This window comes from Notolepis coatsorum, assembly GCF_963971535.1.
Source record: "Notolepis coatsorum genome assembly, chromosome: 11".
Taxonomy (NCBI): domain Eukaryota; kingdom Metazoa; phylum Chordata; class Actinopteri; order Aulopiformes; family Paralepididae; genus Notolepis; species Notolepis coatsorum.
In genome coordinates this window covers 124,266,574-124,285,511 of record NC_140175.1, presented here as the reverse complement: position 1 = coordinate 124,285,511, position 18,938 = coordinate 124,266,574, and the positions used below count along the sequence as shown (strand labels likewise).

The 18,938-nt window shown below is 48.5% G+C and overlaps 1 protein-coding gene across 1 annotated transcript in view; it reads left to right on the top strand.

Annotated features, from left to right (window-relative positions):
• Window positions 1-221: 221 nt before the first annotated feature.
• Window positions 222-18,938, top strand: part of pip5kl1 (phosphatidylinositol-4-phosphate 5-kinase-like 1) — a gene marked incomplete at both ends in the record, with an annotated part of 469,911 nt that continues 451,194 nt past the window's right edge. The window contains one exon of the mRNA XM_084325069.1: window positions 222-278. Coding sequence (XP_084181195.1) covers window positions 222-278 — 57 coding nt within the window. The remainder of the gene's footprint in view (window positions 279-18,938) is intronic.

Genomic DNA, 18,938 nt, shown 5'->3' with positions numbered 1-18,938 from the left:
GACTGTAGGCTCATTCCACACAGACACCCATTAACACACATAGATGGACACACATACACACACACAAACCCCTCTCACGCACACACACACACGCGCCTCACACAGACACACCCGCGCGCCTCACACACACACACACGCGCGCCTCACACACACACACATACCCATGTCTCCCTCACACGCACACAAACTCATGTACGCACACTCAGGGCCGCCTGGGAGAAATGCGAGGCCCTGTGCGAGATTTAACGCGAGGCCCCCCCCCCCCCCCCCCCCCAAAGGTAAAAAAAAAAAAAAAAAAAAAAATTATATATATATATATATATATATATATATATATATTTTTTTTTTTTTTATATATACAGTCAACATATTCTTAAATAATAGCGCTGCCCGAGGCGGGGCATGATACAGTCAACATATAGCAAAAGAGAGAGCGAAAGAGAGCTCCCGTTCTACAGTCAATATACAGTGTACAGAGAGAGAGAGAGAGAGAGAACATGTGTTTGTCATGTGTGTGTGTGTTAGAGAGAGACTAGAGCATGTATGACAGATTCAAAAGGACAAAGATCAAAAGAGAGAGAGAGAGAGAGAGAGAGAGAGACACATTGGAAAGAAATTGAAATGCTATTTGGCCCTAAACAGAGAGTACACAGTGGCAGAATACCTGAGCACTGTGACTGAAGATCCTTGAGCACAGCCTAGCCATCGAGAAAGGCCGCCATAGGCAGACTGTGTGTGTTAGAAAGAGAGAGAGAGAGAGAGAGAGAACATGTGTGTTTGTCATGTGTGTGTGTGTTAGAGACTAGAGCATGTATGACAGATTCAAAAGGACAAAGATCAACACTTAAATCCAACAAGAAGAGCAGGGTATACCAGAGAAACCAAAGCAAGGAGCCAATGGCCGACATCAGCTAAATAGGCTAGCCAGGTACTCTGTGACACCAGGCCACACACAGCTTTGGCCAATGGCCCAACGCTACACAAGCTACACAAGCTACACAAGCTACACCATTCACACACAGCACATGTCGTATCTCCAAATGTTGTGAAGTAGCATATGTTTTGCCTGGAAAAAAACATCGTTATTAACAAAACATTCGGGAGGGGAAGGAAGTAAGAGTGGGGTAATGTCATGACATTTTCATTAATCTTAGTTACCTGGCTGCACGAGGGCGCAGGGCGAAAGGCCGCAACACAGGTCTCCACGTTGACGAAAGGCCTCAGCGCGCCTCCCTCCACCTTCGCTCCCCACCCCTCCCTCCTGGTATAGTACGGGGGGCCACGGCTCCGGCCGAGGAGACTGGGTGTGGGGAGGACGTGGTGGGCCGACAGCCAGCCAGCCAGCCCACACATGGCGTCTGGCTAACAGTTAGCTCAATCAGGCACGTGGCTCTATGTAGCTGCATACAGCCAGGTGCTCTCACCACCAGGCACACACCGTTAGCGTTAGCTACTAGTAGTATTAGCTCGTCGACCAGTTTGGCTCCAGATAGAGAAAGACAGATCCACGGCGGGTATATAATCATATGTTGACTCACGGTCACTCACCATAACGCAGTATCAACGTGGAAGGAAACTTTCTTGGCCCCACGGTGTAATTTCTTCTTCTTCTTCTTCGAGTACTTTCCGGCAGACTGGACACCTTTCGGCGTATTGCTTCTTTTGAAAAGACATCCACTCGCCTCGCCGCGCTCCTCTGGATAGATTAGCTAACGTGATAATGACCGACCTCTTTCTTCGTCTTGGCTATTGGGCATAACTAAGCATAGTCAAAAGCTGCACGCGCGAAAATGTCAAACGCAGCCGACTCACGCTGCCGGCGTCTACACTGTCTACACATGATGTAAGTAAAACCACTCCCTTCGTTGAAACCAATGCTGCTGCAGAACCCCAGAGGCTGAGCTCCAATAGTGAGTATGTCTGCAGCTGCAGGACTGCAGACCCAGGAACAAGTCAGACACATTCTACAAACGTGTCTAATGTGAAATATATAAGCATATAAGCAAAACTAGATTTTAGGTCTGTGATGAAAAAGGGCCTCGCGGGAAGGGGGGCCTCGCAAAAAAAAAAAAAAAAAAAAAATAATAATAAAAAAAAAATTAATAAATTTTTTTTTTTTTTTTTTTTTTTTTTTTTTTGCGAGGCCCCCCTTCCCGCGAGGCCCTGTGCGACCGCACTGCTCGCACACCCCCTGAGGCGGCCCTGCGCACACTCATACACACTTACAAACACATACACACAGGTAGTCTCAGACACATGGCCCTAGGAGGTCATTACTAGCCTCAGACACATGGCCCTAGGAAGTCATTACTAAGCCTCCTCTTCCGAAGCGCACAAGCACACACACTCACGTACACACACACACACATCGCTCACCTACACTTACAAACACATACAGATACACACCAACTGTCATGAAAATCACGAAAGTACCCTTGACTAAGTGCTGGGTCAAACAGGTAAACTAGTTACATACAGACATAATTACTTCGACCTCTCAATGATCTGCCTCAAGTATCACGATAAGCAAGAGTAATGACTAAAATAAGACAATGAACTTATCCCCCGGAATCCCCCTCCCTCGTACTTTTCCCGGTTTCATATTCCCTTTGTCCTCAACGATGACGATGACAGCTATCGATCATCAAACCAGAAAGAGGTGTGTCCAACGACAAATGTATAAATGAGCTGACTTCTGTATCATCAGGGCTCCTGTGCAACTGTGCTCTCCCTGCGTGGATGTACATATGCCTGGAGTCCAGATTGTGATCTATTTGTGCTGTGAGAGTTCAGTAAACTGGAGACTGCCGCATCTGACTCTTTGTCTCATCTCTGCTCACCTAGCCGACATTCAATTAAAAGAACCCCGTGCTAGTTTACATTATAAGTGGAAGATCGAGAGATTATCCTTTTAATTGAAAGGGATAACCTGTCCCTCGTGAGTTCTTGAATTGATATGGTCATGGACCAGTCGACCAAAAGATTCGCAGAACGACAGAGTATTTCAAACAGAGCTTTTATTTCACAGAGAAGAGAACAGCCACCCTCGTGCAGCCCATGCACACGGGCTCATCCTCTCGCACACCAGTATATGAACGAATACATCACATTACATGTCATTTATACCCTCTTGGACAGAGAGAGAAGGGGAGGGGTGTGTGTGTGTATGTATCTGTGTGTGTATGTATGGGTGTGTGTGTGGTGTGTGTGTGCTAGGCTGTGTGGTGTGTGTGTCTAAGTGCAAGAGTTAATGGATGTTTTCTAAGGGGGCCATCTGGTTAACATCCATCTAATGGTTCATGATATTCATGACAGTTCTCATAACAGTTGGTGTGTAACTGTGTGTATGTGTTTGTAAGTGTGGGTGAGCGATGTGTGTGTGTGCGTACGTGAGTGTGTATGCGTGTGCGCGTCGGAAGAGGAGGATGTGTGTGTGTGAGGCGCGTGATCAGGATGTACAGGGGGCCCTGTGTGTGTTAATGGGTGTGTGTGGAAGGAGACAGCCACGAGGTCAGCAGGTCACGCCACATGCAGGGAGGGAGAAGGCAGACACACAGACGCCAGGCCCCATTAGGCATATTATACATTATGGCCTTTAGATATATATAAGATATTGACATCAAATATTACTAGATCAATGAACTAAAAACTATCAGGGTCGCGAAGGCGGCGATGAAGCCCGAGTCGCACGATTTTTATTGGTTTGTCATGACAAACCAATTACATAATCCAACATATGTGTAAAGAAACAACATATTCCAGTTAACGGTATATATATATATTTTTTTATTGATCTTTTTCCCCCTCCTTTTTCCTCCGATTTTCTCCCATCCCAATGTTAGTCGTTATGCCAATTCCCAATCCCCTTCCTGGTCACTGCGCCCTTACCCCCCACAGTCGGTCTGGGAGAGTGGAGGCTATTACGTGCTTCCTCCGACACACGTCTCGCTTCTTTTCACCTGGCAGCGCGGACTCTCACTGAGAGGGTGTAACGTGTGGAAGGATCACACTACCCCCCTTAGATCCTATCCGCGCTGAGCAGGCGCCCCGACCGAACTGTAGGAGTCGCTGTTTACAATGACCCGGACCCACCCACCAGCTTTCCCACCCTCTAATACGGTGTTGGTGACGAACGCAATCTCCGCTACGCCACCTGACCGCCCTACGGTATATTTTTTTAATGATTGCTTACGGTATAAATTAGGTTAACTGGAACTTAGTATTGCTGCCTGGCTGAGGGCCGCGTCGCGGCTCATGCGCGCGCTCGGCCAATCAGAGCGCAAAGCGGCAACGCGGAACTGGAACAGCGTTGTAGAAGGCATACACGCGGTCAGAACACAACATTGCAGTGCATTTTGTCCATTCTCTCTCATTCTCTCTCTGCCTCTCTCTCCCTTTGTCGAGCGCGGAGCTCCTCCTGAATGAACAGAGAGCAGGCACGTCGGGCACGTTGTGCGCCCCTGCTGGTCATTGTTACCGTTAATACGGTGCCCAAACGGTGCCCAAGCGGTCGTCCAATGACAATTCATGGCTTCATCTGTATGTGCATTTTTGTTGCTATGTGCATTTATGTTGCTATGTGCATTTGTGTTGCTATGTGCATTTGTGTTGCTATGTGCATTTGTGTTGCTATGTGCATTTATGTTGCTATGTGCATTTATGTTGCTATGTGCATTTGTGTTGCTATGTGCATTTATGTTGCTATGTGCATTTATGTTGCTATGTGCATTTATGTTGCTATGTGCATTTGTGTTGCTATGTGCATTTATGTTGCTATGTGCATTTATGTTGCTATGTGCATTTATGTTGCTATGTGCATTTATGTTGCTATGTGCATTTGTGTTGCTATGTGCATTTGTGTTGCTATGTGCATTTGTGTTGCTATGTGCATTTATGTTGCTATGTGCATTTATGTTGCTATGTGCATTTGTGTTGCTATGTGCATTTGTGTTGCTATGTGCATTTATGTTGCTATGTGCATTTATGTTGCTATGTGCATTTATGTTGCTATGTGCATGTAGCCCCTTTTACCCCAGTTGAATTAGAGGGCAGGGCCTTAGGTTCTTTATGAAATACAATACCTAGCTCTTACTAATCTAATAATACGAATATACGAATATCTGTTTGGGATATAACATCAATACATTTAAGATAGAAATGATCAAGCCAGACACTTAACTTTAAATATAAAAATAATCTGTATTGAACATATAGTGTTATATATTACATACACTGTGTGTGTATATATATACACATTACAGAATAAAGAAAATGTTAGTTAATAAATAAAGTATTGTCTCAAAGGCACCATGTGCTCAATATCAAAAAAGGAAATATAAATGAAAACCTATATCCAAAATGGCATTAATGATACAGCTAATTACAAATGAAATATCCTGTACAATAATACAATATACTATATACCTAAGCCGGCATCTAATAAACAAAACCAAACAAACAAACAAAAAACCCTGTTGCAAACCTGATTGATGGGAAACTCACAATCGCATTTAATCTTCAGCTCTAATGAGCCAAAGGGGCTCCGAGACTCTCTTATGATCCCGGCCTGCAGGAGCTCTTGTAGGTGCTTTCGCACATCTTCAATGTCTGCAGGTGCCAGTCGTTGTGAACGCTCACGGAATGGGCGAGGATCAGAGAGACGGATCTGGTGTTCTACCCCTTTAACTAGTCCGACATCCCACTCTTCCATAGAGAAGACAGGATTTCCACTCTTCTGGGATAGGCGAGTCTCCGAAGTTGATTCTGCTCTCATCAAACTCTGATGAGGTTGTCTCTTTGGGCGGGATGACAGTGACTGAATCCATCAGGTGCAGATGCCCAATCACCGTTCCCACTGCTATGCTTGTTTCTCTCAGAGAGTAATTTTTTACTAGGACTTTGAAACTGTTGATGTCCATGGCCTGGCTACACACTACCATGGGCTGCAGTGACACACCAGCAGGGAGAGGGGCTATTGGTGAGGCGTCTAGCATTAGGATCTCTTGGCCTACTGCCTGTGTTAGCTCAACTTTGCACATCACCACCAGGGGGTAGAGTCAACGGACCCGGTCCTATCCACCTCACTGAGCCTACTCTATCTTCTCCCTCCACCATCTCATCTGAGCGCTTCAAAGTAGCCTGGTCTCCTACAGCACAAGCTTGGACGCCTAAGGTCGAAGTCACATCAATCCCACCGTCTCTGCACTGCTTCACCAATCGCCTGACATGACTAGCATTGGTCCCTACAATGACAGATGTCTGGTCTGCAGTCTTAGGGCTCGGGCAGATGAGTGCAAGGACTGTCATAATCTGACTGGATACTCTACATCTACAACTACATAGCCAAGGTAGGGGTAACTCATATTGGATTCACTTAGACCCCAGAGGGCTAGCCCAGAGACAGGCTGAATTGGGACATGAGATAAGTACTTCTGATACCAGGGTGCAAAAATTATAGTCACCTGGGAGCCGCTGTCTAACAGTGCGGTGCAAGGTTGTTCACTAACCTTCAACTGTACAAGGCTAGGTGGCCCTACCAAACCCTCAGGGATAAATGGACTCTGTAAGGTAACTGCACTCTTTTTCAATTCACAGTTCTTGTTACCATGAGTGACACTACCTGTCTGCTGCTGGTCTTTTGCTACTCTCAGGGCATGAATTAGTCTCTTGATAACCTTAGCCAGGTTCTCAGGGTTTTGACACTTCCCTGCAAAATGACCACCCTCGCCACACCGGTAGCAGAATTTCTCCTCTGCACCCTTTGGCGATCTCCGGGGATAGCTGGAGACAGGTCTTGACACGTCCACCATTGAGACTGCAGCCGCAGTTTCTCTGGGAGTCACTCTTTGGTCGACTTTGTTTTGGAGTCGCTTCATCCGTTTCCTCAATGCCGTTAACTCGGAGTCAGGACGAAGCTCACTGGGTGTGGCTACATTGAGAGCCATGTTCTCCCCAGTATCTTGCCTGCCTCGGTCTGGCCTAGTCGCCACTGCAGCAACTACGGATTTTAGCTCCTTTATTTCGGCTTTCAGGCTCTGGATTTACGGCCTGTTTTCTGTCAATTTCTGTCATCACCGGAACACACTGCACAGCAGGGAAGAGTTTCTTCCTTGAGGCCTCATACTCTTCCTCTGAGCGTATATCCTTCAACAGTTGAAGAAAGGTAGGCGGTGCTGCTTTCCTCTCTCTTAGGCGGAGATTAACGAGCATTAGATCAGAGGCCACTGCACCTCGCAAACAACTGCTCTGTCCACATTCGTTGGTAGAATACCACCTCGCTGGCTCACTTTGTCTAGTGAGGCCCTGTCTTCACTGTGTTCCTGTCTTCACTGTGGCCCTGTCTTCACTGTGTTCCTGTCTTCACTGTGGCCCTGTCTTCACTGTGTTCCTGTCTTCACTGTGTTCCTGTCTTCACTGTGTTCCTGTCTTCACTGTGTTCCTGTCTTCACTGTGTTCCTGTCTTCACTGTGTTCCTGTCTTCACTGTGTTCCTGTCTTCACTGTGTTCCTGCCTTCACTGTGGCCCTGTCTTCACTGTGTTCCTGTCTTCACTGTGTTCCTGTCTTCACTGTGTTCCTGTCTTCACTGTGTTCCTGTCTTCACTGTGTTCCTGTGTTCACTGTGTTCCTGTCTTCACTGTGTTCCTGTCTTCACTGTGTTCCTGTCTTCACTGTGTTCCTGTCTTCACTGTGTTCCTGTCTTCACTGTGTTCCTGTGTTCACTGTGTTCCTGTCTTCACTGTGTTCCTGTCTTCACTGTGGCCCTGTCTTCACTGTGTTCCTGTCTTCACTGTGTTCCTGTCTTCACTGTGTTCCTGTCTTCACTGTGGCCCTGTCTTCACTGTGTTCCTGTCTTCACTGTGTTCCTGTCTTCACTGTGTTCCTGTCTTCACTGTGTTCATGTCTTCACTGTGTTCCTGTGTTCACTGTGTTCCTGTCTTCACTGTGTTCCTGTGTTCACTGTGGCCCTGTCTTCACTGTGTTCCTGTCTTCACTGTGTTCCTGTCTTCACTGTGTTCATGTCTTCACTGTGTTCCTGTGTTCACTGTGTTCCTGTCTTCACTGTGGCCCTGTCTTCACTGTGGCCCTGCCTTCACCTTTAAAGGCAAAGGGGAAATGAGTTTAGCAGAGGTGAGAGTAAAGAGGGAATATTCTCTTGTTGATCGCCTTCCTCTTGAAATGTTGTTACTCAACTCCAATAAAAAAGTATTGATTTGTTCCTTAAAATAATTAATTGATGGCAAGTTGTGCAAAATCGACATAATCTAAAAACATTAGATCTTTTGGAATGCACCTCCATGAATCCCCAAATTGAGCCAAATCCCTGCGGGCTATTCAGCAACACCTTTAGCTGGTAAGTGACCTATAATCCTAATAACATCTCATTACCAACATCATTTACAGTGAATTGGACTTTTGGAATATTTGGCCATTTGGAGTAATTACAGGGGCATAGGCTATGAGATCAAATTTCACTTAAGGCCAAACGCTAGAAAGTGATATTCTGCTCATGAAAGGATCAGTTTTGCTTCATGAACCACACAACCAATATGCCTTAAGCAATATTGTTAATCGTCTCAGAGGCTGGAGGCTTGCAGGAGGCTGGCGTGAGACTGCTGAGCTGTGAAATCCTCCGCCTTAATCCCAGATGACTCATTCAAGCGTATGCCTATGATGTCATTCGATTCCTTTATTATTTTTAGTCGACTTCTTGGAGTCTGACTTTGCATTAAAGATGGACCATCAAAGGCTCATCAATCAGTGATATTGATGTGTCAGGACTTGAGGTTCGCCCGGAACAGTCAAAGAGGAGATGTGGCCTTATCCTCCAGCACAGCAGTGAGAGAGAAGTAAAGAACAGCTAATGTAGATGTAGAGCAGAGAGAGAGAAGTAAAGAACAGCTAATGTAGATGCACAGCAGTGAGAGAGAAGTAAAGAACAGCTAATGTAGATGTAGAGCAGAGAGAGAGAAGTAAAGAACAGCTAATGTAGATGTACAGCAGAGAGAGAGAAGTAAAGAACAGCTAATGTAGATGTACAGCAGAGAGAGAGAAGTAAAGAACAGCTAATGTAGATGTACAGCAGTGAGAGAGAAGTAAAGAACAGCTAATGTAGATGTAGAGCAGAGAGAGAGAAGTAAAGGACAGCTAATGTAGATGTACAGCAGTGAGAGAGAAGTAAAGAACAGCTAATGTAGATGTACAGCAGAGAGAGAGAAGTAAAGAACAGCTAATGTAGATGTAGAGCAGAGAGAGAGAAGTAAAGAACAGCTAATGTAGATGTACAGCAGAGAGAGAGGAGTAAAGAACAGCTAATGTAGATGTACAGCAGTGAGAGAGAAGTAAAGAACAGCTAATGTAGATGTAGAGCAGTGAGAGAGAAGTAAAGAACAGCTAATGTAGATGTAGAGCAGAGAGAGAGAAGTAAAGGACAGCTAATGTAGATGTAGAGCAGTGAGAGAGAAGTAAAGGACAGCTAATGTAGATGTAGAGCAGTGAGAGAGAAGTAAAGAACAGCTAATGTAGATGTACAGCAGAGAGAGAGAAGTAAAGAACAGCTAATGTAGATGTACAGCAGTGAGAGAGAACTAAAGAACAGCTAATGTAGATGTAGAGCAGTGAGAGAGAAGTAAAGAACAGCTAATGTAGATGTAGAGCAGAGAGAGAGAAGTAAAGAACAGCTAATGTAGATGTAGAGCAGAGAGAGAGAAGTAAAGAACAGCTAATGTAGATGTACAGCAGTGAGAGAGAACTAAAGGACAGCTAATGTAGATGTACAGCAGTGAGAGAGAAGTAAAGAACAGCTAATGTAGATGTACAGCAGAGAGAGAGAACTAAAGGACAGCTAATGTAGATGTAGAGCAGTGAGAGAGAAGTAAAGAACAGCTAATGTAGATGTACAGCAGAGAGAGAGAAGTAAAGAACAGCTAATGTAGATGTAGAGCAGTGAGAGAGAAGTAAAGAACAGCTAATGTAGATGTACAGCAGAGAGAGAGAACTAAATGACAGCTAATGTAGATGTAGAGCAGTGAGAGAGAAGTAAAGGACAGCTAATGTAGATGTAGAGCAGTGAGAGAGAAGTAAAGAACAGCTAATGTAGATGTAGAGCAGTGAGAGAGAACTAAAGGACAGCTAATGTAGATGTAGAGCAGTGAGAGAGAAGTAAAGAACAGCTAATGTAGATGTACAGCAGTGAGAGAGAAGTAAAGAACAGCTAATGTAGATGTACAGCAGTGAGAGAGAAGTAAAGAACAGCTAATGTAGATGTAGAGCAGTGAGAGAGAAGTAAAGAACAGCTAATGTAGATGTACAGCAGAGAGAGAGAAGTAAAGGACAGCTAATGTAGATGTAGAGCAGTGAGAGAGAAGTAAAGAACAGCTAATGTAGATGTAGAGCAGTGAGAGAGAAGTAAAGAACAGCTAATGTAGATGTAGAGCAGAGAGAGAGAAGTAAAGAACAGCTAATGTAGATGTAGAGCAGTGAGAGAGAAGTAAAGAACAGCTAATGTAGATGTACAGCAGAGAGAGAGAAGTAAAGGACAGCTAATGTAGATGTAGAGCAGTGAGAGAGAACTAAAGGACAGCTAATGTAGATGTAGAGCAGTGAGAGAGAAGTAAAGAACAGCTAATGTAGATGTAGAGCAGAGAGAGAGAAGTAAAGGACAGCTAATGTAGATGTACATGGTGGGTGGTACGTCTGCTGTCAATGACATTAAAGGTATAATATGTAAATGTAATGATGTCAAACAGCAACTTCTAATGGACTGCATTCATATAGTGCTTTTATCCAAAGCGCTTTACAACTTATGCCTCACATTCACCCATTCACTCACACATTCACACACATGTGCCATGTGCAAAGTGCCAACCTGGGGCGACAGTGGCTCAGGAGGTAGAGCAGTCGTCTGGCAATCCGGAGGTTCCCGGTTCGATTCCCACTCCTCCCGGGCAGCGTGTCAATGTGTCCTTGAGCAAGACACCTAACCCCTAATTGCTCCCGATGAACAGGTTGGCACCTTGCATGGTTGCCTCCGCCGTCGGTGTGTGAATGTGTGAGTGAATGGGTCAAATGTGAGGAGCAAATTGTAAAGCGATTTGGATAAAAGCGTTATATAAAAAAGCAGCCATTAACCATTTACCATAACCTGCTCATTGGGAGCAGTTAGGGGTTAAGTGTCTTGTTCAAGGACACTTCAACATGATGCCGGGAAGAGCCAGAATCGAACCAGGAACCTTCAGTGTGATGGTGTTTAGTAGTGGAGCTCTAAGGGACAGTAGAGGAGCTCTGAGAGACAGTAGTGGAGCTCTGAGAGACAGCAGGGTAGTGGAGCTCTGAGAGATAGCAGGGTAGTGGAGCTCTGAGAGACAGCAGGGTAGTGGAGCTCTGAGAGATAGCAGGGTAGTGGAGCTCTGAGGGACAGTAGTGGAGCTCTGAGAGACAGCAGGGTAGTGGAGCTCTGAGAGACAGCAGGGTAGTGGAGCTCTGAGGGACAGCAGGGTAGTGGAGCTCTGAGAGACAGTAGGGTAGTGGAGCTCTGAGAGACAGTAGTGGAGCTCTGAGAGACAGTAGTGGAGCTCTGAGAGACAGCAGAGTAGTGGAGCTCTGAGGGACAGCAGGGTAGTGGAGCTCTGAGAGACAGTAGTGGAGCTCTGAGAGACAGTAGTGTAGTGGAGCTCTGAGGGACAGTAGTGGAGCTCTGAGGGACAGCAGGGTAGTGGAGCTCTGAGGGACAGTAGTGGAGCTCTGAGAGACAGTAGTGGAGCTCTGAGAGACAGTAGTGTAGTGGAGCTCTGAGAGACAGTAGTGGAGCTCTGAGAGACAGTAGTGGAGCTCTGAGAGACAGTAGTGGAGCTCTGATTGACAATAGTGTAGTGGAGCTCTGAGAGACAGTTGTGGAGCTCTGAGAGACAGTAGTGGAGCTCTGAGAGACAGTAGTGTAGTGGAGCTCTGAGAGACAGTAGTGGAGCTCTGAGAGACAGTAGGGTAGTGGAGCTCTGAGAGACAGTAGTGTAGTGGAGCTCTGAGAGACAGTAGTGGAGCTCTGAGAGACAGTAGTGTAGTGGAGCTCTGAGAGACAGTAGTGGCGCTCTGAGAGACAGTAGTGTAGTGGAGCTCTGAGAGACAGTAGTGTAGTGGAGCTCTGAGAAACAGTAGTGGAGCTCTGAGAGACAGTAGTGTAGTGGAGCTCTGAGAGACAGTAGTGGAGCTCTGAGAGACAGTAGTGGAGCTCTGAGAGACAGTAGTGTAGTGGAGCTCTGAGAGACAGTAGTGGAGCTCTGAGAGACAGTAGTGGAGCTCTGAGAGACAGTAGTGTAGTGGAGCTCTGAGAGACAGTAGTGTAGTGGAGCTCTGAGAGACAGTAGTGGAGCTCTGAGAGACAGTAGTGGAGCTCTGAGAGACAGCAGAGTAGTGGAGCTCTGAGAGACAGCAGGGTAGTGGAGCTCTGAGAGACAGTAGTGTAGCTCTGAGAGACAGTAGTGGAGCTCTGAGAGACAGTAGTGGAGCTCTGAGAGACAGTAGTGGAGCTCTGAGAGACAGTAGTGGAGCTCTGAGAGACAGCAGGGTAGTGGAGCTCTGAGGGACAGCAGGGTAGTGGAGCTCTGAGAGACAGTAGTGGAGCTCTGAGAGACAGTAGTGTAGTGGAGCTCTGAGGGACAGTAGTGGAGCTCTGAGGGACAGCAGGGTAGTGGAGCTCTGAGGGACAGTAGTGGAGCTCTGAGAGACAGTAGTGGAGCTCTGAAAGACAGTAGTGTAGTGGAGCTCTGAGAGACAGTAGTGGAGCTCTGAGAGACAGTAGTGGAGCTCTGAGAGACAGTAGTGGAGCTCTGATTGACAGTAGTGTAGTGGAGCTCTGAGAGACAGTTGTGGAGCTCTGAGAGACAGTAGTGGAGCTCTGAGAGACAGTAGTGTAGTGGAGCTCTGAGAGACAGTAGTGGAGCTCTGAGAGACAGTAGGGTAGTGGAGCTCTGAGAGACAGTAGTGTAGTGGAGCTCTGAGAGACAGTAGTGGAGCTCTGAGAGACAGTAGTGTAGTGGAGCTCTGAGAGACAGTAGTGGCGCTCTGAGAGACAGTAGTGTAGTGGAGCTCTGAGAGACAGTAGTGTAGTAGAGCTCTGAGAGACAGTAGTGGAGCTCTGAGAGACAGTAGTGTAGTGGAGCTCTGAGAGACAGTAGTGGAGCTCTGAGAGACAGTAGTGGAGCTCTGAGAGACAGTAGTGTAGTGGAGCTCTGAGAGACAGTAGTGGAGCTCTGAGAGACAGTAGTGGAGCTCTGAGAGACAGTAGTGTAGTGGAGCTCTGAGAGACAGTAGTGTAGTGGAGCTCTGAGAGACAGTAGTGGAGCTCTGAGAGACAGTAGTGGAGCTCTGAGAGACAGCAGAGTAGTGGAGCTCTGAGAGACAGCAGGGTAGTGGAGCTCTGAGAGACAGTAGTGTAGCTCTGAGAGACAGTAGTGGAGCTCTGAGAGACAGTAGTGGAGCTCTGAGAGACAGTAGTGACAGTAGTGGAGCTCTGAGAGACAGTAGTGGAGCTCTGAGAGACAGCAGGGTAGTGGAGCTCTGAGGGACAGCAGGGTAGTGGAGCTCTGAGGGACAGAAGGGTAGTGGAGCTCTGAGAGACAGTAGTGGAGCTCTGAGAGACAGTAGTGGAGCTCTGAGAGACAGCAGGGTAGTGGAGCTCTGAGAGACAGTAGTGGAGCTCTGAGAGACAGCAGGGTAGTGGAGCTCTGAGAGACAGCAGGGTAGTGGAGCTCTGAGAGACAGTAGTGGAGCTCTGAGAGACAGTAGTGGAGCTCTGAGAGACAGTAGTGGAGCTCTGAGGGACAGTAGTGGAGCTCTGAGAGACAGCAGGGTAGTGGAGCTCTGAGAGACAGCAGGGTAGTGGAGCTCTGAGAGACAGTAGTGGAGCTCTGAGAGACAGTAGTGGAGCTCTGAGAGACAGTAGTGTAGTGGAGCTCTGAGAGACAGTAGTGGAGCTCTGAGAGACAGTAGTGGAGCTCTGAGAGACAGTAGTGGAGCTCTGAGAGACAGTAGTGGAGCTCTGAGAGACAGCAGGGTAGTGGAGCTCTGAGAGACAGTAGTGGAGCTCTGAGAGACAGTAGAGGAGCTCTGAGAGACAGTAGTGGAGCTCTGAGAGACAGTAGTGGAGCTCTGAGAGACAGCAGCGTAGTGGAGCTCTGAGAGACAGTAGTGGAGCTCTGAGAGACAGCAGCGTAGTCGAGCTCTGAGAGACAGTAGTGGAGCTCTGAGAGACAGTAGTGGAGCTCTGAGAGACAGCAGGGTAGTGGAGCTCTGAGAGACAGCAGGGTAGTGGAGCTCTGAGAGACAGCAGGGTAGTGGAGCTCTGAGAGACAGTAGTGGAGCTCTGAGAGACAGTAGTGTAGTGGAGCTCTGAGAGACAGTAGTGGAGCTCTGAGAGACAGTAGTGTAGTGGAGCTCTGAGAGACAGTAGTGGAGCTCTGAGAGACAGCAGGGTAGTGGAGCTCTGAGAGACAGTAGTGTAGTGGAGCTCTGAGAGACAGTAGTGTAGTGGAGCTCTGAGAGACAGTAGTGTAGTGGAGCTCTGAGAGACAGCAGGGTAGTGGAGCTCTGAGAGACAGTAGTGGAGCTCTGAGAGACAGCAGGGTAGTGGAGCTCTGAGAGACAGCAGGGTAGTGGAGCTCTGAGAGACAGTAGTGTAGTGGAGCTCTGAGAGACAGCAGGGTAGTGGAGCTCTGAGAGACAGTAGTGTAGTGGAGCTCTGAGAGACAGTAGTGGAGCTCTGAGAGACAGTAGTGTAGTGGAGCTCTGAGAGACAGTAGTGGAGCTCTGAGAGACAGCAGTGTAGTGGAGCTCTGAGAGACAGTAGTGGAGCTCTGAGAGACAGTAGTGGCGCTCTGAGAGACAGTAGTGGAGCTCTGAGGGACAGTAGTGGAGCTCTAAGAGACAGTAGTGGAGCTCTGAGAGACAGTAGTGTAGTGGAGCTCTGAGAGACAGTAGTGGAGCTCTGAGAGACAGTAGTGGAGCTCTGAGAGACAGTAGTGTAGTGGAGCTCTGAGAGACAGTAGTGGAGCTCTGAGAGACAGTAGTGGAGCTCTGAGAGACAGTAGTGGAGCTCTGAGAGACAGCAGTGTAGTGGAGCTCTGAGAGACAGTAGTGATGCTCTGAGAGACAGTAGTGGAGCTCTGAGAGACAGTAGTGTAGTGGAGCTCTGAGAGACAGTAGTGGAGCTCTGAGAGACAGTAGTGGAGCTCTGAGAGCCAGCAGGGTAGTGGAGCTCTGAGAGACAGTAGGGTAGTGGAGCTCTGAGAGACAGTAGTGGAGCTCTGAGAGACAGTAGGGTAGTGGAGCTCTGAGAGACAGTAGGGTAGTGGAGCTCTGAGAGACAGTAGTGGAGCTCTGAGAGACAGTAGTGGAGCTCTGAGAGACAGCAGGGTAGTGGAGCTCTGAGAGACAGTAGGGTAGTGGAGCTCTGAGAGACAGTAGGGTAGTGGAGCTCTGAGAGACAGTAGTGGAGCTCTGAGAGACAGTAGTGGAGCTCTGAGAGACAGCAGGGTAGTGGAGCTCTGAGAGACAGTAGGGTAGTGGAGCTCTGAGGGACAGTAGTGGAGCTCTGAGAGACAGCAGGGTAGTGTAGCTCTGAGAGACAGCAGGGTAGTGGAGCTCTGAGAGACAGTTGTGGAGCTCTGAGGGACAGCAGTGTAGTGGAGCTCTGAGAGACAGTAGTGTAGTGTAGCTCTGAGAGACAGTAGTGGAGCTCTGAGAGACAGTAGTGGAGCTCTGAGAGACAGTAGTGGAGCTCTGAGAGACAGTAGTGGAGCTCTGAGAGACAGCAGGGTAGTGGAGCTCTGAGGGACAGCAGGGTAGTGGAGCTCTGAGAGACAGTAGTGGAGCTCTGAGAGACAGTAGTGTAGTGGAGCTCTGAGGGACAGTAGTGGAGCTCTGAGGGACAGCAGGGTAGTGGAGCTCTGAGGGACAGTAGTGGAGCTCTGAGAGACAGTAGTGGAGCTCTGAAAGACAGTAGTGTAGTGGAGCTCTGAGAGACAGTAGTGGAGCTCTGAGAGACAGTAGTGGAGCTCTGAGAGACAGTAGTGGAGCTCTGATTGACAGTAGTGTAGTGGAGCTCTGAGAGACAGTTGTGGAGCTCTGAGAGACAGTAGTGGAGCTCTGAGAGACAGTAGTGTAGTGGAGCTCTGAGAGACAGTAGTGGAGCTCTGAGAGACAGTAGGGTAGTGGAGCTCTGAGAGACAGTAGTGTAGTGGAGCTCTGAGAGACAGTAGTGGAGCTCTGAGAGACAGTAGTGTAGTGGAGCTCTGAGAGACAGTAGTGGCGCTCTGAGAGACAGTAGTGTAGTGGAGCTCTGAGAGACAGTAGTGTAGTAGAGCTCTGAGAGACAGTAGTGGAGCTCTGAGAGACAGTAGTGTAGTGGAGCTCTGAGAGACAGTAGTGGAGCTCTGAGAGACAGTAGTGGAGCTCTGAGAGACAGTAGTGTAGTGGAGCTCTGAGAGACAGTAGTGGAGCTCTGAGAGACAGTAGTGGAGCTCTGAGAGACAGTAGTGTAGTGGAGCTCTGAGAGACAGTAGTGTAGTGGAGCTCTGAGAGACAGTAGTGGAGCTCTGAGAGACAGTAGTGGAGCTCTGAGAGACAGCAGAGTAGTGGAGCTCTGAGAGACAGCAGGGTAGTGGAGCTCTGAGAGACAGTAGTGTAGCTCTGAGAGACAGTAGTGGAGCTCTGAGAGACAGTAGTGGAGCTCTGAGAGACAGTAGTGACAGTAGTGGAGCTCTGAGAGACAGTAGTGGAGCTCTGAGAGACAGCAGGGTAGTGGAGCTCTGAGGGACAGCAGGGTAGTGGAGCTCTGAGGGACAGAAGGGTAGTGGAGCTCTGAGAGACAGTAGTGGAGCTCTGAGAGACAGTAGTGGAGCTCTGAGAGACAGCAGGGTAGTGGAGCTCTGAGAGACAGTAGTGGAGCTCTGAGAGACAGCAGGGTAGTGGAGCTCTGAGAGACAGCAGGGTAGTGGAGCTCTGAGAGACAGTAGTGGAGCTCTGAGAGACAGTAGTGGAGCTCTGAGAGACAGTAGTGGAGCTCTGAGGGACAGTAGTGGAGCTCTGAGAGACAGCAGGGTAGTGGAGCTCTGAGAGACAGCAGGGTAGTGGAGCTCTGAGAGACAGTAGTGGAGCTCTGAGAGACAGTAGTGGAGCTCTGAGAGACAGTAGTGTAGTGGAGCTCTGAGAGACAGTAGTGGAGCTCTGAGAGACAGTAGTGGAGCTCTGAGAGACAGTAGTGGAGCTCTGAGAGACAGTAGTGGAGCTCTGAGAGACAGCAGGGTAGTGGAGCTCTGAGAGACAGTAGTGGAGCTCTGAGAGACAGTAGAGGAGCTCTGAGAGACAGTAGTGGAGCTCTGAGAGACAGTAGTGGAGCTCTGAGAGACAGCAGCGTAGTGGAGCTCTGAGAGACAGTAGTGGAGCTCTGAGAGACAGCAGCGTAGTGGAGCTCTGAGAGACAGTAGTGGAGCTCTGAGAGACAGTAGTGGAGCTCTGAGAGACAGCAGGGTAGTGGAGCTCTGAGAGACAGCAGGGTAGTGGAGCTCTGAGAGACAGCAGGGTAGTGGAGCTCTGAGAGACAGTAGTGGAGCTCTGAGAGACAGTAGTGTAGTGGAGCTCTGAGAGACAGTAGTGGAGCTCTGAGAGACAGTAGTGTAGTGGAGCTCTGAGAGACAGTAGTGGAGCTCTGAGAGACAGCAGGGTAGTGGAGCTCTGAGAGACAGTAGTGTAGTGGAGCTCTGAGAGACAGTAGTGTAGTGGAGCTCTGAGAGACAGTAGTGTAGTGGAGCTCTGAGAGACAGCAGGGTAGTGGAGCTCTGAGAGACAGTAGTGGAGCTCTGAGAGACAGCAGGGTAGTGGAGCTCTGAGAGACAGCAGGGTAGTGGAGCTCTGAGAGACAGTAGTGTAGTGGAGCTCTGAGAGACAGCAGGGTAGTGGAGCTCTGAGAGACAGTAGTGTAGTGGAGCTCTGAGAGACAGTAGTGGAGCTCTGAGAGACAGTAGTGTAGTGGAGCTCTGAGAGACAGTAGTGGAGCTCTGAGAGACAGCAGTGTAGTGGAGCTCTGAGAGACAGTAGTGGAGCTCTGAGAGACAGTAGTGGCGCTCTGAGAGACAGTAGTGGAGCTCTGAGGGACAGTAGTGGAGCTCTAAGAGACAGTAGTGGAGCTCTGAGAGACAGTAGTGTAGTGGAGCTCTGAGAGACAGTAGTGGAGCTCTGAGAGACAGTAGTGGAGCTCTGAGAGACAGTAGTGTAGTGGAGCTCTGAGAGACAGTAGTGGAGCTCTGAGAGACAGTAGTGGAGCTCTGAGAGACAGTAGTGGAGCTCTGAGAGACAGCAGTGTAGTGGAGCTCTGAGAGACAGTAGTGATGCTCTGAGAGACAGTAGTGGAGCTCTGAGAGACAGTAGTGTAGTGGAGCTCTGAGAGACAGTAGTGGAGCTCTGAGAGACAGTAGTGGAGCTCTGAGAGCCAGCAGGGTAGTGGAGCTCTGAGAGACAGTAGGGTAGTGGAGCTCTGAGAGACAGTAGTGGAGCTCTGAGAGACAGTAGGGTAGTGGAGCTCTGAGAGACAGTAGGGTAGTGGAGCTCTGAGAGACAGTAGTGGAGCTCTGAGAGACAGTAGTGGAGCTCTGAGAGACAGCAGGGTAGTGGAGCTCTGAGAGACAGTAGGGTAGTGGAGCTCTGAGAGACAGTAGGGTAGTGGAGCTCTGAGAGACAGTAGTGGAGCTCTGAGAGACAGTAGTGGAGCTCTGAGAGACAGCAGGGTAGTGGAGCTCTGAGAGACAGTAGGGTAGTGGAGCTCTGAGGGACAGTAGTGGAGCTCTGAGAGACAGCAGGGTAGTGTAGCTCTGAGAGACAGCAGGGTAGTGGAGCTCTGAGAGACAGTTGTGGAGCTCTGAGGGACAGCAGTGTAGTGGAGCTCTGAGAG